The sequence below is a fragment of the Thunnus thynnus genome, chromosome 17 (assembly GCF_963924715.1).
Source record: "Thunnus thynnus chromosome 17, fThuThy2.1, whole genome shotgun sequence".
NCBI lineage: Eukaryota > Metazoa > Chordata > Actinopteri > Scombriformes > Scombridae > Thunnus > Thunnus thynnus.
The window spans coordinates 2,712,040-2,733,967 of NC_089533.1; the positions used below are offsets into that span (position 1 = coordinate 2,712,040).

The window sequence follows — 21,928 nt, forward strand, 5'->3', positions numbered from 1 at the left end:
TTTTTCTGTGCATTTCTTTATTTGTGTAAACAAAACAAATTAACTGCTATATTAACGTGTCGCTTTTTAGAAATAAAACAGAGCAACAGCATGTGGGCTCACAGCACAAAAATATGTCACTGAATCAAGTAAAAAATTTTAAAGATTTTTACTTCAGTTTAAAGCAGGTCATTATGACAACATGACATTTACTGGACAGTTTTGTGTGACAGTGCTTGGTAAGACTTGAAATTGACATTTATCTTTCAAGGCAAAATAATCATCAATTTAAAGTGCAGCTTTTAAGTATTTATAAAGCAAATACTGTTTAAGTGCTTTGTCTTTTCAGGTAGTAACCTCTGTTATTGTACAGTAGCTCTGTGATATTATGAGGTAGGTGATGGACAGGCAAATCATTGTCACTGTGTTCATCAGACATCTGAAATATGCTTCTTAAAGATTTTTCAGTCCATTTGTTAAAGACTGCAGGAAAACCTGTTTAACAATCATTCACGTCTAAACACTACAGAAAGTGAAAATCATATAAGATTACACATATTTCATTGTTGTGCTGATTAAAAAATAACAATAAAAAACCACATAGCTTAAAAAAACTGCAAGGCTACATATACAAACATTTGTTCAGTGGAGCTTAAATAATTCTTCATTTTTCACCCACATTATACCTTTCATTCATAGACCGAAAGCAGTTAGCGTCCAGAATCTCTTATTTGGCCAAAAAAGAAAAAATGTCAACAATGACCAAATTATAAAACTGTGTCCAACACGAACAGCACAAATCATGTTTTATTGTTGGAATAGAGTAGAGAAGTGAGCTGGAGGTGTCGTTTTAACTAAAAATTCTAAAAAATCCTGAAAAGTTTGCCTCGCCACAAAACATGAGCTGTGTCCCAATTACATATTACACACTAATTGTAATCAGAATTTGAGTGTGTAGTGTGTTCATACTAGAAAAGTGACTAAATTAAAGGATAGGTTCACATTTTTAAATTCTATCTTAATATATTCACAGGCCAAAATGTACACTGAAAGAGTTATTGGTCCCTGTAATTATTCCTCTTGGTTTAATATGTATATTAAATACCCTACTTTGAATAATAATTTGTGTCGGATATGGTTTTTCCAGAAAAAAAAAGTTCAATTATCTTGTTAAAAACCTTAAAATGGCATCTCTTCCTTCTTCCTCATTAAAAATTCCAGGATCTATGAATATGCAAATATTTTTTCATTTCAAAAGTTTTCCTGCTGGACACAAGATGTCTCCTACTTCACTGTAAGGTCCATTCTCAGTGTTTGTTCCACATCACACTTGTGTAAGTTGAATATTGGACCATGATTGGCTTCCAAATTATTTGTGATGTCACAATTCATGCTTGTAGTCCCGCCCCTTAAAATTACATTTACAATGAGCTCAGAGAAACTTCCCACTTTCAGTAGCTGAATGAGAAAAACAGCCTTCTAGTGTCAAACTCTGCACATGCATCATTCTGCACAGTGAAGCTAAAACATTCAACTGTAGGAACCAGATTTTTGAGTGGAGGAGACTTTAATTAAAAGACCACTCTGATGTAACCCAGCACACTTCACTTCTCTATTCCTAGTGGTCGCCAATAAAGACAGAATCGAGTCATAGATTAGTTAATGCAGCGTTAAGCCTATATTGTCTCTCATGGTTGTTCACATTCATTTGTGCCCGTCACATCATGTAAACCTATTTAGAGGTAAAGGTAGGTTCCTATAAGGTGAGGTGGAGGAACGCAGAGAAGACGAAGAGAGGGAAGAAGAAGAAGAAGGGGTGAGCAGGTGAGCCCCCGCTGGTGGTCGTGGTGGTCTGGTTAGTGGACACAGTGCTGTTAGGTGCGGTGCTGTTGGTGGAGGCTGGAGATAAGAATGCTCCCACAGTCTGAGCCAGGAAGCTCTGATAGCGGCTCAGTTTGGTGAAGACCATCACCGGATCTGCTCGTGTTTGATTGGTGGTGGTGTTGTTGCCTGACAACACGGCTGCCTGGAACCAAGAGCCGTCTATCTGACACATCATCGGACCCCCAGAATCACCCTGAACAACCAGAAAAGACAGATTAGTTCAAGTCCAACATGTAGCTTCAAAAATAACTGGAGTGGACATTCAGTCACAGCATTCTGTGAAACTATTAAAAAAACAATATCTGCCTCTCATTTTTATGGTTGCAAATCTGCCTTTTGGTGTAATCAGCAAACATTAGCTCTTCCCCCTGTTTCTAGTCTTTGAGCTAAGCTAGGCTAACCGTATGCTGTGTTTAGCGTCCATAGATGTATAAAGAGAACTTGATACAGTGTCGGAGGCGAGGCCCTGTTCAATCCTAAATTGGTCAGTGGTGCATGAAGCCCAAAAAGCCACTTCCTGGAAACATACTTTGCACGCTCTTAGGGCCCGATGCTCCCATGGAGCATGCTCACTAGAGACCTCTGCCGGCCGAGATGGCTAACTTCTAGTTTAGCCCTCTGGTTAACTTGAATGGGGATAGAATAATTCAATCCTGCAGCTCTTCTAGACTTCTGAAATATGATTAGACCAAATAGATCAAATTCTGATAGTAAAATGAGTCATATGATGGGGTTGTGACGCTCAAAAAATGTATCCGCTGATTTACAGATGTTTCTTTCACAGTGCAAGTCTATAGTCTTATACATCCAGTAATTTCAAACTGTTCATTTAAAAAATGTTTTTCAGGTGGTAAGTGTTATTTCGGCCCTGCTTGTGATGACGGTGATGTTGTTTCCATGAAATCCACTAAAATTATTCATGTTTTTCATATATAAATGAAAAATTCATGTATTAAAAAAAGTCATATTTTTAGTAAATGTGAATGAGCCATTTCATTTTCATTTTGAACACTGCATAAGCTTTCCTCTAGTGCTACCTTCAGGCCAAAAGGTAAATTTTGTAGACCTGCAATGATTAGTCGATGAATCGATTGACAGAAAATTAATTGTCAACTATTTTGATAATTGATTATTTGCTTTTGGTCATTTTTTAAGAAAAAATGTCAAAATTCTAGCCTCTTAAATGTGCACATTTTCTGGTTTCTTTAGTCCTCTATGACAATAAACTGAATATCTTTGGGTTGTGGACAAAACAAGACATTTGAGGATGTTACCTTGGGCTTTGGAAAAAAAAAAGTTATGGACATTTTTTTTTTACCATGTTCTGACATTTTATAGACCAAGTACAGCAAGATCATTCAGGGCAGTTGAACAATAAGTGAGTTTTACTTCATCTTTTCTCTAAGAGGAAGAATGTGTGTGCTGTGTCTGAAATCAAATCCTCAAATCCTTCTTTACTATAAAGTGAATGTTCAGTGAGTGTCTGAATTCTGAGTGTAAAATTTGTGCTCTATATAGAGTCTCAAAAATTCCCAACACAGAATGAAAAAAGGTCCATAGCACATACGCTACTTTCTGCTAACAATCTCATAATGCAATGTGTCACATCTATAGACTATATGCCAGGTATTTATTATAGGAACTGGATACCGGACTCAAAGATGGTGCCTATTCAATTGAATGAAAACTGCACACAAGTAGTGTTTCTCCTACTGGCCCCGCTAGTGAGTGCCTGCTTGGCCCACAGACTTTACATTGGGATGATGAAACAAATTTTACAACACTTTTCTAGGCTCTAGCAAAGTTTTACAAATACAACAATTGACCTTATTTAAAATTTGAGGTGTCCTGTCAACAGTTTTATAATATGTGGGGAAAATGTTTTTTGGGCTGCAGGATATTTTTTTGCTGCAGTTCTGCAAATGGCCACTAGGATAAATTGGCAGCAAGGCTGAGCGGCAGTGCCATATCTAATTCTCTTACGTTGTCCAGTGCTGCTAAAGAGTAAACTACTGAGTGTCTGTTTAGAGGGAGTTGGCGAATGAACCAACCTTTCTTCTAGTGTCACCTTCAGGACAAATATTACATATTTAGTGCCACTATTGGTAAGGATGTAAGAAAACCTTCAAATAAGGATTCCAAATGAATGTTTTCTTATATTCTAACATATCTGGACATGGATGAGAAGTCTTTTAAGTGCTCAGCAAAACTGAAATTTAATTCCACAACTTTGAATTCAGTGGTGGAAGAGGTACTCAGATCCTTTACTTAAGTAAAAGTACCAATACAGCAATGTAAAAATACTCCATTACAAGTAAAAGTCCTGCATAAAAAATCCTACTTAAGTACATAAGTATTATGAGCTTGATATAGTTTGAGTATTGCAGTAGAAGTACACAAGTATTATGAGCTTGATGTAGTTAAAGTATTGCAGTAAAAGTACATAAGTATTATGAGCTTGATGTAGTTAAAGTATTGCAGTAAAAGTAGTGGTTTGGTCCCTCTGACTGATATATTATTATATATGACATCATTAGATTATTAATAGTGAAGCATCAGTGTTAGAGCAGCATGTTACTGTTGTAGCTGCTGGAGGTGGAGCTAGTTTACACTATTTTATATACAGTTAGCTAGTTTAGTCCAGTGGTTCCCAACCTAGGGGTCGGGCCCCTCCAAAGGGTCAGCAGATAAATCTGAGGGGTCGTGAGATGATTAATGGGAGAGGAAAGAAGAAAAAACAAAGTTCTGATACACAAATCTGTTTTCAGTTTTTGGACTTTTTCTCTAATCTTTGATTTTTGCTGAAATATTGGATCATTTGAACATTTATTGAAATGAAAGCATGTGAGAAGTTTAGAGGGAAAAATCACTATTTGGTGGAGCTGTTAACAACTCATAGACATGTGAAATGTGAGTTTCAAGTAAGTACCTCAAAACTGTACTTAAGTACACTATTTGAGTAAATGGACTTAGTTACTTTCTACCACTGTTGGAACCTAACATTTCTGATGTTTAAAGTCCCACAAATACCTTGATGAAATAGAGAGAAATACTATATCAACAAATGGTATATATTACTCTGTCATTATTCACCTGTTCCAGTGTAAAAGATCCTGTACAAATGTTGTCACTGGTTGATGCGTTCCCACAATTTACCACTGTGGTCTGGAACTCCTGCAGAACTTGTTCCACTAGAGTTGGGAAACATAAGAAAATGGGAAAATGATTAGGGGAATCACCCAGAGTTATCAGTGTGCTATGTCCTAAGTGTTTGACATGATAAACAAAGCTAACGTTATTGTGTCAGTCTGTATGTGAAGGACTCACCCCCTCCTCGCCCAGAGCTCCAGCCAGCAGCCCAGCATGTGGAGCCCACAGTGAAGGTCTGTCCGTTGTCCAGGCAGATGGGCTGGATGTAGTCGGACAGGGTGGGCTGGGCTGCCAGATGCAGCACTGCTACATTAGACCCGGTCAGGGTGCTTAGGGTGATATTTGTCACATTCAGTGTCACCTCAAAGGGGTTGGATCCATTCTGGTTCAAACGACCCAAGACCACAGTCCATTCAGATGCTGTAGGTGAACTGTGGGAGGAAAAATCGACTCAATTAGGACTGAGAAGAACTTGAAAACCAACAATGTGTTAGTCCGTCTGTCAATATTTTCTAACTTGATATATCAGGCTCACCTTGAGAAGCAGTTGGCGTTGCTCAGCACTGAGTCCACAGCCACTAGAGTCCCGCCACACACATGACTTCCATTCTTCTGAAGGCTCGCCATCCACGGCCACATGCCAGAAGTCGCCACCGAGCTTCCTCCCAAAATACGTGGATTCATTGGGGCGCTACCGCAGACCACAGCTGGAGAGAAAAGCAAAAGGCAGACAATGAAAGATTTTTAAAAAAGACCAGAGAAGATAAATCTATCATTTTAATCATTAAACATCCTTCAAACCCACAGAACTTTATTCTAAATTCTAGCAGGGATCCAAACTTTTCCAAAGATACCAAACATGTCAGGCTGACTTTTGGGAAAATTTGTCCAAAACGATGCACAAACATCTGGAATATCTCTGTTCTGTTAGAATAGTGCCGCCATGGAGCCTTTGTTTTGAATATTTCCCTCAGTGTAAAGATCATTTATCCTCAATGAAGAGGCAGAATAGATCTGAAACTGTCACTCAGTGTGGAAAAATGTGTAATCTCAAAGCTTTTCAAATTTGTGGTTAAAAATCTGGCAGATCCATTCACAAAGCCTGGACATGACAGTTACTCACGCTTGACTGTGGTTGTTGGAGGGAGGGTGGTTGGAGGTGGCGGCAGGCCAGAACAGCTGACACTGAGGTCACTGTCAGTCCCAGTGGACGTGAAGGTGATGAAGCCTGGCTGGTCGCTGGTGATTTGGCTGTTGATCCAGGACTGATACCTGGACACTCTGCTGTACACTCCTGGGAAATTAGGCTCCGCACAACCTTTTCCAAAGCTTACGACTCCAGCCTGGACCCAGACACTTCCTGTCTTTGTTACCATCGGACCACCTGAGTCCCCCTTTGAGGAGAGAAACATTCAGGAGTGGGTCAGGAGAAAGAATCTTTGCAGGAGGGGAAATATGAAGAAAGAACATGTGGTTAAATGGTCACCTGACAGGAGTCCTTCCCTCCGGCACGTAACCCAGCACAGATCATGTTGTTGGTGATTGTGCCCACTCCATAGTCACAGTTACACTGTCTGTTCCCAACAACAGGAACCTCCACCTCCATTAGGTTTTGTGGGGAAGGAAGGGGTACTAAAGACACACAAAATCAGTTTAATAAACAACACATATGGTGAGATACGCTTTGAAAAGGACTCATACCGCTTCTTTTGTTCACTAGTTTTCATCAGACACAAGTAGTGAACACAACACTGAGATATCATCAGCTTTTAAGTTGATATGTTGAAATTGTTGGTAAACAGTTGCTTATTTCCACATCCAGCAGTTATGGAGCAACATTATCATTCATTAATAATATCAATAATTACTTGTGAGGTTCCTCAGGGTTCTATTCTGGGTCTGTTTATTGTTTCAGTTTGGTTAAAGCTGCTTGACATTATGTTTTTTGTCCACTTATTTTCAGAGTCTGTAAACATGACTTCTGTCATATTATCAGCTTATAAAGTAGTTGTGTCTAACATGTTAGCAAACAGTTGCTTATTTCCACATCCAGCAGTTGCGGAGCAACATTATCATTCATTTGGAGTCGTGTTTCTGTCCACCTGGTGAATGTAAGTCCAATATTCACTCTCTTTTAGCTCTGTTTTTGCTCTCTACCAACTCCTGAGGGAAATATCCGGCTCTTTAGCTGCTAAATGCTCCACTATGTTCACCAGCTAGTCTACAGCTAACTGTGTCTGTTTGCTGTTTGCTGCTGAGCAGGTAGTGTACAGTGACTTTTTAGAGCTTTTTCTCTGAAAACAGCTGGCTGCTGCAGCCCAAAACGACGCTGAAACTCCCTATAAAGCTCCATAAAGCCGAGGGGAGCCAAGCGTAGTCCAGTATGCAACTTTCACAGGTGTGATGACTTGAAGCCTCCAGTGCACATACACTGAGAATAGACTTTACAGCGAAGTAGGAGACATTTTGTATGAGGCAGGAAAACTTTTGAAAAGAAAAATATTTGCATATTCATAGATTCTGGATTTTATAGTGAGGGAGAAGGAGGAGATGTGATTTTAAGAATTTCTATCAAGCTTAATGAACTATTTGTGTTAAAACCATGTTAGACACAGATTATTCAAAGCTTTCGGACTCGGAAGTTGGAGACTCAGACACGGACTTATTAATTGATAAAGAAGTAAAAAGGTTTTTTGTTTGCTGTTTTTGTTAGTTTTTTTTTTGTAATAGGTCCTTCTAATTTGGTTTAAGATATTAACTATATTAATTAGAGATGCACCGATCGATCGGACACCGATCTAAAACAGCTTGTTTTCAGCTGATCGGCCAAGAGTGACTGGCAGATCTTTCCCATTTATTTTTATATATACTTTTCACCGGTCAAATTTTCCGCACATAGCCATTATGGTTCATGTCATGCACACAGCAGCAGCTGCAGCACAGACAGTGCAGCCACACACACACAACATGTTGTTGGTGTGGAATTTCTTTAGTGTGAGTGAAGACAACACAAAGCTCGCAATTTGTAAAAACTTCAAGTCCAAAAAGCCAAAAAAAATCTTATTTAATTCTTATAAAGACAGAAAATCAGAATCGGCAAAAATCAGAATTGGCCATGAAAACTGCAATTGGTGCATCATTAATATTAGTGACAGCTATGTCATTTTGTTTGATGTAGACCTTTTTTATTTTTATGTCAGCTCTTTGACCGTCCCAGAGTGGAGCACTAGAGCCCATCCTGGAACTCAACTCAGACTCAACCTTGATGACTCAGACTGGGACTGGGACTCAGGTAATGGGGACTCAACTCAGACTCGACTCGGACTCTTCTTTGGTGACTCGGACTTGGACTCGGACTTGAACAATGGGGACTCGAGACTCGATTCAGACTCGAAATTTGGTGACTTGACTATAACATTGCCTAAAACATGTCTGGAGGGGATCTTTAAGGTTTCTGATATCAGCCAACCTGTCTGTCTGTCTCATGTCAATCATAATGTTTCTGGTGACCTCTGACCTTTCCTCTTGTGCCACAATCAGGACAAAATTTCAAATGTTATTTCAAAATCTAGTGAAGTCTAGTTATCAGTTTGCCATGAGATTTACTGAACATGTTAATGTTCCTCTGATAAATGAACCCTTTTGATTTTAATGACCTTTCATCTCACATCATCATCAGAACGTTCATAGAATAGATAAATTATCAGTATGTTTTTTAATCTGTCCAATACTTTTGTAATGTGGGGTGTGATAGAATTGTTACATGCAGATTATGATAAAAATATAACTAGAAAATTTTAAGTTACATGAAGTTTTCATTGCTCACTGAGACATCTGAGAAAGCAAAAGTAATAAATGCGCCCTGGTTGCTGTATGACCTACCTCCAGATCCGATGTTGCCCCAACCGGTGATCCAGGTGTCCACGCCGGTGAAGAAGCTGCTGTCTGAGGCTGCCAGGCACACTGGCACAATGAAGTTGTTGAAGGTAACTGGTGAGGAGAGCTTCAGGAGGGAGATGTCATTGTCACTAGTGCTTTGGCTGTAGCTGGGATGATTGATGATCTGAGAGACTCTCCGAGACACTGCATTGGGGTTGGACCCTTCTTGAGTCTGGCGACCGAGAGACACAACCAAATTGTTTGTGCTTTGGCTGAAGATTAGAAGAGAAATAAAACAGTGCAAAGACATGAGAAGCAGAGCTGCAGTCGAGACCACTTCAGTCGCAAGCAGATGCAAATCCATTTAAGACCATGTAGCAACAAAGAGATATAATTCCCACAAGTTAGAAATTTACATCCTCAAATTACAATCAGTCTCAATTTACTGAGTCCTACCCACAAATTACATAAACTGGTCCTTACAATGAATAATTTCTACATGTGGGCCATGTTCTTTGCACCAGCTGCCAGAAGACAAGCTGAATCTTTAGGAACTGAAAGACATCTGCAGTATCATCAAAGTTTTGGGTTTTTTTTTTTTTGTTTTTTTTTTTACAGCACAACAAGCTTTTATTGTGGTATATGCTGCATGTCTAAGAGAAATATTACATTGTTAAACTTGAGGTTTATCCCTGAATCTCAGTCCAAGACTGTACTAAAAATTGTGAACTGTATTAAACTGATTTAACTCCACACGTAGAGGGAACAAAGACAAATGGAATTAAGATGATATTGCTATTAATTTGAGGGCAGTATTTAATCATTAAAGGTAGAGTAGAGTCCCAGTCCCAGTAGAGTCATTCTGGAGAAAGATTGTTGATCTTTGAACTAAAGACCCGAACAAATACATTCTTCCCTTCATGCTCCTTCAGAAGCTCCGCACCCCCAAATTCATAGACACGAATACCAAGGCAAGACCAAAAGAGTAATATGGAGGGATACAGAGTAATGCGTCAGCTGCAGGGATGTATAACTTGAACGATGATAAAACGATTCAAACGTGTGGCTCTTGTAGACTTTCGAAATGTGATCCGACCAAATGGATCAAATTCTGATTGAGAAACGAGTCATTTTGTGAGGTCATGACGCTGTGAAAAAATGTATCCACTGATTTACAGACGTCTCTACAACAATGTAAGTCTGTGGGAAAAAGTCTTTTTGGGCCAAATAGTATCATGTGATGTTGCCAAATATATCAAATTGGCATCAAAGCCTGGTGCTGTTCCTGTATCCAGTTCTCTTTATACATCCATGGTCAGCTGTAGAGTGATTTCTGATCCTCTTGCACTTTATCACAGTGGAAATTTTTTTTTGCCTCATATGAGCACAACAGTCCCTCCACACTCTCTGCCTCTCTGCGGCCTCCCTGCTTTTCACTTGAGAGGACAGCGGCCAGACAAACTGCCTTCACCAGGCTGACTGACAGAAGACATTTACTGAACCAAAATAGTTTGCATGATGGCTCCGTGGGAAGAAATCAACAGTGTTTCTATTTATTGATTCATTGATATGGTTAATAAGTTGAAAACACATATACAGCAGGACATTTGTGTGATGTAAACAATTGCCTGCTCATATTACGCTTCACTAAACACAACATAAACTGACTTGGAGCGTAAAGAACGCGGGGGGTCTCCATGAGACTGTCTCAGATTCAATGTGGATTGAAACATTTAATAAGACGGAGGCGTATCTGTTCCGTGAGAAAACACTTTCTATGTGAATTGGCCACGGCCTCTGTCTCTCCAGTTCACCACCCCCACCATTCTGGGAGACTGTCATGTCCTCACACAGACAGCTGCTCTGTTGACTTCCCCCTGTCCTGTGTATGAGCACCAACACCCCCTAGTGCTGATTGGCTGGAATAGTGTTGTGTGGCTCGATCTGAGCCACTTCGTTTGTTTCCTGTTTGCAGAGCCAGTGCTGTGTATGAACACCAGATTTTTTCTCAGCATGCATACAGAATGGACAGCTTGGGGACTGTAAGGGGATAGTCGCTGAATTTGACAAAAAGTGTAATGAACAATCTTTCTCCAGAATGACTGACTCTACCTTTAAGGTGATAATGCTATTAATTTGAAGGCAGCATTTATGCATTAATAGAAATAACTTATTAGCTGTTGTTAGCTGGACACTTAGACCACTCAAATATCCTTCTGGTTAGCTCTAATGTTACTCAGGTAAAAATTAAGCCCTAAAATGCAGCTCAAATTCTTGGTAAAGTGCCTCTTTTGTCACTTAGAGCAATCGTCCATTTGGCTGTTGACCGAACAGAAGCATTGTCTGCCTGCAACCCTTAGTTCAACCAGAGATTTTTCTTCTAAACCTCTGATATTTTTATTTGAATAATTGTTGGAGGCCTGAAGAAGTAAAATTCCAGAATTTCACAAGACAAAGCTTGAAAAAAAAGGAATCTAAATTTGAGCAGCAGAACAATATTTTTCTTCTTTCTTGTCCTGTTAATCATCTTGAGACCCCTCATATTCATCCCCCTTGGAGGGGTCTCATGGCATGTTGTTTTCCATCACAGCTCTACTCTAACTGCTTACCTTGGGAAGCAGTGAGCAGCCGTCAGCACCCATTCTTTGTTAATGAGGGATCCTCCGCAGAAGTGGCCCCCAGATCTTTGCAGACTGACCTGCCAGGGCCAGCTGCCTTCAGGTGCCGCCTGTCCTCCAACAATCCTGGTGTTGAGCGCAGGCCGACCGCACACTACAGAGAGACAGACGATAAAAACACAGAGTGAGCAATGCTCGGCCCTCCCTGAATTACCACTGTGGTTTCTGTTTGCAGGATTATAACCTTCAACTGTGAGTTAAAGATTATGATCCTGGGAATCTGCTGGGAGACGCAGCAAGTGTGTCTTAAAACAACAGTCAGGAGCTCAAATAAACATTAAACCTGTTTTTCTTGCTGTAATCATTCCTCCTGTTCATACTGACCATTAGAAGATCCCTTCATAATGCACTTACAATGGAAGTGATGGAGGACAAAATCCACAGTCCTCCTTCTGTGCAAAAATGTATTTAAAAGTTTATCTGAAGCTAATATGAAGCTTCAGCGTCCAAATGAGTCAAATCAAGTAGATATCTTTCAACGTTACAGTCTTTTTAGTGCCAAAGTCCCTCTTTAAAATGCAAACAAGTGGAAACTGTGACTTACCATTTAGTTGTGAGTGAGACTCTGAAAAACAGAAAACAAACAGCTCTTGAAACAACAATTCAGCATTTATATTCACTGATACTTTGTGTGATATACTGACATGTATTATGCCCATGGGAGGACGTTTGTGATGGGGCAACTGTCACCCCTGGTTCCCCAGAGGACAAAAAAAAATACTTTGAAAGGCCCCTCTAAGGTGACCCTACAGTAGAGCAAACATGATAAAATGTCTAAGGTGCATAACAAAAGTCAGCATACCAAACATACCAAAGTTCTGTAATCACTGTCTTATAATAAATCAAGATGAAATTCTCTATAGAGTGCCTCTATATTTAACAATCTGGGATGAAGTGCCCTGATGGGTGCTCTTTCAGTGGAAGAAAATGTGATATTGCCCTCTAAAGTACCCCCACATGATGTAATCCAGAGTCTTATGAGTTGCCGTTGTAATGGGCTGAGGTTTCTCTGTTTACTTTTGCTTTGGCATCACTTATTCTTAATTGGAATATTTATTTGTTTATTTTTTTCATATCTTTAATATCTTTAATTACCTGTATGTGTAGCTGTTTATCTTCCCCCCTGACATTATAATCTACTGTTGTTACCTAGTAAAATTATAATGAAAGTTCATTGAGCAAAAGAAAAGTAATCAGAGGGAGAAAAGTGCCAGTGGAGCCACGTCTAAGGTTCAGTTGTTAGACTTACAGTACACATGAGGATTATTAATGAACATATAGGCTACAGGGCGTTTTGAGGGTTAAAACTGGAATTGAAAACATGTTTCATTAAAGTAAACAAACAAACCAAAATGGTTTAGGCCAAAATTCAGAACAGAGTCAGCACATTTTTGATGTTAGAAAATGCACAAAAAGTGTAATTAATATCTTTAAAAAAGGAAAAAAAATCCTACAGTGTAATTACTGATCCCATTGCACCATGGGAGACATGACAGGCAGAAATGTGTAGCAGGAAATAACACCTACCTGTACAATCTAACGACAACACACACAGCCTTAACAAACAATAGGCATTGTGTTATTTATCAGTGCAATGATTGGATGTTGACATACTTCACATATCTCTCTCTAAGCAGCCACCTCTCACATTCTGTCATGTTATTTTAACAGACCTGTACGTGCCATCTGGTGTCCCATCAAACCTGTTATAGTGCACCAGTAAACCCACATTGTCCAGAGCAGGTAGGAAAAAAACACGGAACATATTTCTGTTAAGGTGTGCACTATTTTTAGTTTAAAACCACCACCATATGTCATGAAGTACACAACGGAGAGACAGCTGTTTCCTGACAGAAAAATCTACTGATGACTGATGAAACCAGTGGTTTCCAACCTTTTTGGCTTTTGACGTCTTACAAAAAGCAGTGTGTAGTCGGGGTTACATTTCACATGTCTACGAGGTGTTAACAGCTCCACCAAATAGTGATTTTTCCCTCTAAACTTCTCACGTGGTTTTATTCTACTCTATTTTCTTTGGTTTAGGAACATTTACAGTATCTGAGTTGGATGTTGACACTAGAGTAGAACTGCAACACTTAATTGATCAATTAAAATTAATTCATTGACAAACCAAATAATCTGAAACTATTTTGACGACTGAATAATCGTTTTAGTCATTTGTAAATATCTCAATGCTTCTCATTCATTATAGTAAATTGATTATCTTTGGGTTTTGGACAGTTGGTCGGACAAAACAAGACATTTAAAAACTTAACTTTTGACTGTGAGAAATTATAACAGACATTTTTCACTATTTTCTGACATCATGTAGACAAAACAATTAATCTATGAATCGTGGGTTAATCAATAATGAAAATAAACATTGTTGTAGCCCTACACTGGAGACCAAGGTCTGTGTCCTGACTCCCGTGTGTGTTTAGGTTTAGACAACAAAAGCAAATGTCAGTGAAAAATGGTGGCTTTTTGGTTAAACGTTAATAAACATGTTGTGTCTCGTGCTTCATGTCACTGCAGAATTTTCCTGTTTTAAACAAAGACCATGATCTTTCTCTGACCTTAACCAAGTGCTGCCTGCCAGTGTCCATCCATAAAACATGTAACCCAGAATGTTCATCAAAGAAATTTAAATTGGATAAAGTAAAAAGTAAACTGTCATCATGTCAAAAAAAATCCCCCAATTCCTAGATTCTCCAGAACCTTAGGACATGAATACAGTATCAGATCCTGTGATTTATAGTGACTCTTTACAGTCAGTGACAGGATGAATGACAGCTATTTGCTAACCAAATAAGCTAAGCTGAAGCATGAGCTGCTGCTTCCCTCACATGATTATCTGCTATAAATAGTATGTTATCATTTCATTTTTTAGCCCTCAGAACAGAGTCCTGTACAAAATAATTTCCATTTTTGGATTCTTAGAGCCACAAAATCAGAGGTGACGAGTTACTGAGTATATTTATTACACAGTTTTCTATTTTAGGAAACTTTTCAGGCAGATATATTGTACTTTTTACTCCACTACATTTATCTGACACCCATAGTTTCTGCTTACTTAGCAGATTCAGATTTAACATTTACACTAATTTCTCCTTAACTACTGCCAAACTTCCTTAAAATTAGTTAAACATTAAATAAAACCAGTTTGTTGTTTTTGTCCTTTAGAAATGTTTTATCTTCAAAATGTTTGGACTTTGAGATTTTACTCAACTTGGACAAGACTTTTCTTTCTTTCGTTCTACCCTGATTTGATCAATTTTATTATTTTGATGCATTAACATCCAGCAATCCAAGTAATTTAGTACATTTACTCAATTACTGTACTTAAGTACAATTTTGTGGTACTTGTACTTGTTATTTTACGCTACTTTGTACTTCCTCTCCATTGCACTACATTCAATTCACAGTTATAGTTACACGTTTCAAGTCAGTTTTTATACATAAATCATATAATTACAATTTTAACAGTAAAGTTCAATTTTTTTCAAACTCGATGACATCAAAATGCTGCTTAAAATGTATATATCAATGAATCAGTATTAATATTTTAATGATACATAATTAATCTACATAACCATCTTTGTGTAATGAGTACTCTTACATTTGATACTTTAAGTACATTTTGCTGCCAATACTTTTACTTTAGTGAGATTTTATTGTGGTATTTCTACTTTTACTCAGGTAAGAGATCTCAGTAATTCTTCCACTTAACATGTTAACTTGTACTCGTGTTAATGCATCAATATTGTAACACTGACAGGGTCTGCTGTGTACTTTTACTTTTCTTGAGTACATTTTACTGTGTTACAGCTATATTTGTGTTACAGCTATATTTACTTAATTAGATGATTTTATTTCCTTCCCAGTGTTCATTATAAATGTCATTAGTTCAGGTGTGTGCAGGTGAAGAGGAAGCTTACCTTGTATCAGTAGAGTCAGCAGAGTTGCCACACAGATCACTTTGTAGAGAGCCATCACTGTACAGTAAGTTCATATCAGATCTGCTCCAGCATAAATAAGCTTCCTTTACCTTCCCTCCCTAAAACACAAACACACACCTCTCTCTACCTGCCTGACAACACGCCCAAAACCTTACCGCAAATCACCTGCTCCACCTCCCTCACAGCAAACATGTCAAACAGCGTCACTTCAACCCTGCAGTGCAAAGAAACAAATCCAACTATTACATTTACTCAAGTGCTCAAGTACAACTATGATGTCTAAATACCTCCTCCACCACTGCTAAAACCTCTTTAGGAGTTCTAATTAGCCCTTTGTTTATTTATTTAAGTATCAGTTAATCTTGACATGTTTTTTCAGTTTGTCAAAATAAACAATGAGGGATGGAAGGAGCGACTGGTTGTGTAATATTACATCAAGCACGCAGGTGACCCCACAGACCTTAAGAAGACAGGAACAACACTGACATGCCTGAATGTAAATGTCACTTGGCAGCATTCATGGAGTCTCTGGAGTAATCTGGTTGAATTTGACACTCAGACTGTTGTCAGACCTGCTGTCAGACGTCTTTAACATGTTCATACACCTTGCAGGTGTTCTTGCATAGTTTTGTCAGTTTACTACAGAACACGTGTACTATTTTACTAATTTTTAAACAGATTTCCATCCATATTGTTATTATAATGTTACTATTATTGATGAATTAAGGAGTATGCAGCATTTTGATGTTGCACCTGGTCATACTTTTTTCAAGCTCTATTAACTGATAGATTTGAATAGCACTATTGTATTTCGTGTCTTTGTTTGTTTGTTTGTTTGTTTCTTTCTTTCTTTATTATTATGGGACATCAGACCTAAATTTGACCCCCTAAACATGCTCAAAAACTCACCAAATTTGGCACACACAGCAGGTCTGGTGAAAAATTTGATAAAATAGAAAAATTAACCCCCACAGTGACAAAATGTGCTCTCTAGCGCCATCTATGTAACTAAAATGGCCACCACGGCCTGTAGGAATGTCATAGAGAGATCAAACCAAAACTCAATTATTCATCTCATCAAGACCTACAAATCATATGCTGACACCCCTGACCTAAATCCAACAGGAAGTCCGCAATTAGCCTTTCAAAATAAGACTTTGCCTCAATTTTGGCCTCCAAACAAACACTTAATGGTATCGACTTCAAACTTTGATACATAACGTATCACACTGTGCTGAAAAAAAGTTGTTTGGATTTTCTAAGCCCCGAAAGTTGCAGTGCCACGTCACCCTTACAATGTAAAGCAATGACCTTTGTGTCAAACAGAGGCTTCTGACATCTAAACTATAAGTCTGACCACTTTCAAACCTGTATCAATGGATTCACCATGAAATTTCCTACAAAAAAATGTGATTTTTAATGTGAGATTTGGCCAGAGTAATGCAATTTATGAGGAGATTTCACAAGAAGAGTACTCTGAAATTCTCTTCTCCAACTGAGAGGGAGAGAGAGAGGAGGGAAGAAAGAAGGGGTGTGTGTGCCACACACCATAGAGGCAGAGGAGGTTGATCCTCCTCTATTTGAGCGGCAAGAGGGAGATCAAAATATAAAAGAGAATATTTGGTTGAAATAAACCATTACCAAATCTCAGTATTATTCACATCATATTTTTTCTCTCTTCTTTGGAAGAGACACGTAAAATGATGCTCCAAGGCAAGACAGCCTCCCTAACCAATCAACAACCAGAATGCAATATTGACATTGAGTTGGTCCAATGATAGTTTTCAGATTACATCTTCAATTCCCTCTACTGTAAGGCAGAGTAGCAGCAGTAGATAGCTCCTTCCGTTAGCCAATGCATCAGCTGGCTTGTTGTAGCAGCGTGAAGGACTCTTTATACATCCATGGAAGGACTGTTGAGGACTGTTGTTAAGCTAATGGGAGAAATTATCTGGACTGTGCAGCGCAGCAGCTGCAGGACACTGCCAGGAAGCAGCTGGAGAGAGAAGCAACCAGAGAAACAACCAGGAGAGTTAGCTTGTTTGTCATTGTTGCTAATGATATCAGACTGGTAAAGCAGCAGCCATAAAGTTCTGTTAACTAACAAACAAGATGACCAACAGCCACAAATGGATGTTATGACATGAATACTTCATCTCCATGATAGAAAGAAGAAGACATCAGATAACGTGAGTCAGATACAGCTTCTCTCTCTCTGTCTCTTTAGTCGCTAAATTCATCTCTGATGGTTAAATGTCTCTGTGTGGCTATTGTGTGAATGTGGCTCCTTAACAAGAATGCAGCAGATATATATATATAATGTGTTGTGGGTAGTTTGCCTGTTGAAGTTACAGTGAGATGTCTGGACTCACTCATTCATGTGGAATTGATCCAGGTTCATTCACCTGATGTTGTATGATTAGTGTGCAGGAGGTCTGGCTGCTGGCTAATTAGCATCTAGCTGATGTTAGCGTTGAATATTTGTTTGGTGGCTCATTCAACAAGCTGCAGGAAAAGACGTATGTTCATGTTTCTAAGTCATGTCTAATCATCGAGTTTTGATGATGTGGACACAGGCTGTTTCATTCACTACTGTGTTTAAAAGAGGAAGGTATCATGCCTCATATTGCAATAATTGAGCATTGAATATTTTATATATTTTATTTTATTTTATTTAAACATTGGACATCTTAAATGTTGTTTGTCCCGAATGTTTTCATTTAAGACCATGAGCAAAGTTCATTGCTATTTCTTGCTGTAAGTGTGTTATAGAATAAATGGAAAACAAAGTTTTATTTGTCTCCCCCCTTTTTTTTGCTGATCCTAAAAATGATCCGATCCATGACTCAAATCCGTGATACCACCCGAACCGTGAGTTTTGTGATCCATTGCACCCCTAGTGTTAACATGTCAGCTTTGTAGACTATATTTTGTATGTCGTGCACATAGATAAGAGTGTGTAAGTCATGTATTTGATACATGCATTAGTACTTTCTGATGTGAACCTACACTTTTAGATCTGTGAATGTTTTTAGTGTTCAGTCTTTCTTGTATTCAGCACTGATCTGTTCCTGTATCACATTATAAGCTTTGTGGTACTTTATATATTTCTGTATACTAAGAAAATACATAGGAAACACGTGGAAATCATGTGATATCTTGTCTGTTTTTGATGAGAACATAAATCTGTTGTCACAATAGAACAATACTATAAATTTGAATTTCACTTTGTTGGTAAAATCATACATCTGAACCAGTCCACGGCTAAAATGAGTTCTTCTTTGTTTAGAAACAACATGTAAATGCTAAATGTCTTTAAAGAAGCAGCCTTTACACCACTCAGGGGTTTTTGTTTTTAAAAACAAATTGTTTTATTGGCATATAAAATTGCCCCCCACCCCTCCGATTTCATCAGGTGGGGGACAACGATATAGTTTGATGCAGTTTGTTGTAAGATTCCATGTTGGTTTTCCTCCTGTCCTCCCCAATTTTTTGAGTCTACAGCCGCCAATGGTGTGGGGGTTGAATGCAGCTCATTTTTGTAGGATACAGTAGAAAGGCCTATATACATACAGTAGATTATATACAAACTTTGTATGAATATATGAGTATTTTTCTGTGTTCAGCTGCAGTTACTTATTGTCTCTACACACCTGACAGTACACATTTCAGTCAAACTTTGACCAGGTCATGTGGGTTAAAAGTCTTTACTTTTCTAAAAATAGACTTGATGAAAATTAGGAAATTAATTTGTTTTACACACAAACTCATCAAGAGTTTTCAATTTACTAATTGAAATTCAAGTGAATGGGCCCAAAACTTGCATAATTTTGATGACACAGGTGTGAGCAAGACAGACATGTCTCACCCTGCAGAAAATTCTCATCCTGTCAATCAAACTTTCAAAATAATAGCACACCACACTTGTAAGAAATATCCCTCATTTTTAAAAAGCAAAATGATCTGATCCCGATGGGCCAGAGTGCGAGGTCCCGACCAACGCTGCTTGCAGCTTTAATCTTTGATTTTTGCTGAAATATTGGATCATTTGAACATTTATTGAAATGAAAACGTGAGAAGTTTAGAGGGAAAAATCACTATTTGGTGGAGCTGTTAACAACTCATAGACATGTGAAATGTGACCCCGACTACACACTGCTTTTTGTAAGACGTCAAAAGCTAAAAAGGTTTGAGACCACTGGTTTCATCTTTAACAATGTGTTGTATTTTAAAAGCTTGTTATATTATCCATTGTGTCATATCTTCATCTGAAAAGTAACTAAAGCTGTCAAATAAATGTAGTGGAGTAAAAAGTACAATATTTCCCTCTGAAATGTGGTGGAGTGGAAGTATAAAGTAGCATCACATGTAAATACTCAAGTAAAGTACAAATGCCTCAAAGTGTTGTGTGGGGCAAAGCAGGTGAACCCAAGTGTAGGCACTCAACAGCGAGGAGACAGGGATATGACAAGAATAAAGTATTCATTTTGAAGGCTAGGGAAAGGGAATCCAGGCCTGAGGAAGCTTGGGCTGGAAACTGGGAAACTGGGGCTGGGGCTTAGGCTGGAAACTGGGAAGAGTGAGGGTCCAGGGCAAAGAAACAGGACTGACGAGACGAGCTGAGGGGATTGAGAAAGAGCAGATTAGATTGCGGGGAAACGGGAATCAGGGTCAGGCAAGGGCAAAACAGGCATTGACAAGAAAACTGGTGATGGCATAAAATTGGCTCGAAATGTAGACTGACTGGCACAGAAGCTACGATCTGGCAGGGCTGAAGTGGTAGGGCTGAGTATTTGATTATTGAGATGACGTGCAGCTGGTTTGGCTCTGCTCTGATTCCAGCACACCTTTCTCCACTCACACACAGGGAGAGAGAGTGGCAGCAGGTCATGGAGACACAGGATCATGACACAAAGGTGTATTTAGTTACTTTCCATTATTGAAAAAAGGCCATATTAAATCTACTTTGATTCAATTTTGTAAAACAATAAAACATGAAAACTTCCAAGAAATCTTTAATTCTTTTATTTATTTGATTTAATAGTGCAGCCATTAAAAAGGCATCTTAGGTATATTCTGCACAGCTGTGATACAGAAACATACTGTTCTGTACACGGTTAACATAATGGTTGACCATCCATAATAGGGTTTTTGAGAGGGGATTGTTATTTGTCAAAGGTTGTGTTTTTTCTAGAAACACTCATGACGTTTTCTTTTGTGAGGACAAACCGGATCTGCCAGTTACAGGCCACAAACATTCAGAGGTGTTGAGCTCAACAAGGAAGTCTGTGTCGCTGAGATTAAAGTGCAGTTACATGTGCAGGTATGTAGAAGTGCAGAGTCATTTTGGGAAACTTATCACAGCACCGGAAAATGGCCTCCAGTAAACAAGGGGGAAAAAATGCAGATCTCGAGCTGGATAAACCAGTAAGACGATTTATGATAAATGATTTAAAAAGTGAAGGAGTCAATTCATGCTCCAACAGAAGAACAAGCTGTACATTTACCTCAGAAGAGCTGCACCTCACAGGTAATTAAAGGCCCAACATGTGCATTGTTAAACATCCACAGTTTCTTTTTTTTATACAACGAAAACAAACTGTAACAACCACAGAAATGAACAATTAAAAAAAAACAAATTCAGGAAACAAACACTAAAAAAAAAATCAACCCTTCAAAGACACAAATCAACAAACACATCTCATTTATCAGCAGGCAACAACATATTTAGAAATAAACCTAAATTCTAATTCTCATATGCAAAGTAATGGTTTTATTATGTGAATCAAATGTATTAATAATGAAGTCTCTGATCTTTGAGGATGCTTTTTAGTAAGATAAAGTAACGTTTGAGAAACAATCTGAAGTGATTTACATTCAAGGAATCCACCCAATCAGCCTTATCAATAAACATTTTCCTTAATTATTTCCTTAAATATTAAGGTTAATTAAAGCTGCAAACAGCGTTGGTCAGGACCTCGCAAGTCACATGGTTTTTTCCTTTTTTCATTTTAAACCAAAAACCAAAAACGAAATCATGTGATCTATTCCTTTTTTGTTTCCAAACGAAAATCCAGAAAACCAAATTCAAAAGACCATGCAATTTTGGTTTAGAAATCAAGTATTTTTGTCAGTTTTGTACGATAACGGAAGCGGCTACATTAGCCTACCCATGATCCTCAGCGACCGTTGCTATGGTGAAGACACCATGTGAAAAAACCATGTGACTTCTGTTTTTGGTTTCAAATGCAAATTACAGATATTTACAGAGATATATACAGAGAATTACAAATGAATTATGAATTATCCGATGATACCCGGACCATTCAGCAGCAGATTTCTGAACCAAATGTCTGACAGATGCACAAAATATAACAATAAGAATCTGCAGAGTCACCA

The 21,928-nt window shown here is 38.4% G+C and overlaps 1 protein-coding gene across 1 annotated transcript; it reads right to left on the bottom strand.

Moving 5' to 3' along the window:
• Window positions 1–15,641, bottom strand: LOC137201246 (polyserase-2-like). The gene is made up of 10 exons (XM_067616195.1): window positions 15,509–15,641; window positions 12,115–12,135; window positions 11,502–11,664; window positions 8,896–9,164; window positions 6,500–6,645; window positions 6,137–6,407; window positions 5,549–5,720; window positions 5,191–5,444; window positions 4,957–5,054; window positions 1–2,056 (listed from the first exon to the last, which is right to left on the bottom strand). Exons 1-10 carry the CDS (start codon window positions 15,561–15,563, stop codon window positions 1,736–1,738), a joined length of 1,770 nt encoding a protein of 589 aa, XP_067472296.1. The 5' UTR covers window positions 15,564–15,641; the 3' UTR covers window positions 1–1,735.
• Between the last annotated feature and the right edge of the window lie 6,287 nt (window positions 15,642–21,928).

Bases quoted from the DNA above. Each gene is read 5' to 3' on its own strand.
- LOC137201246 (XM_067616195.1), bottom strand. From the start codon at position 15,563: ATGGCTCTCTACAAAGTGATCTGTGTGGCAACTCTGCTGACTCTACTG. The intron at 6,646-8,895 runs GTAGGTCATACA...GTGTGTCTTTAG, and splicing joins GGGCAACATCGGATCTGGAG to TACCCCTTCCTTCCCCACAA. The intron at 5,445-5,548 runs GTGAGCCTGATA...TTCCTCCCACAG, and splicing joins AACGCCAACTGCTTCTCAAG to TTCACCTACAGCATCTGAAT.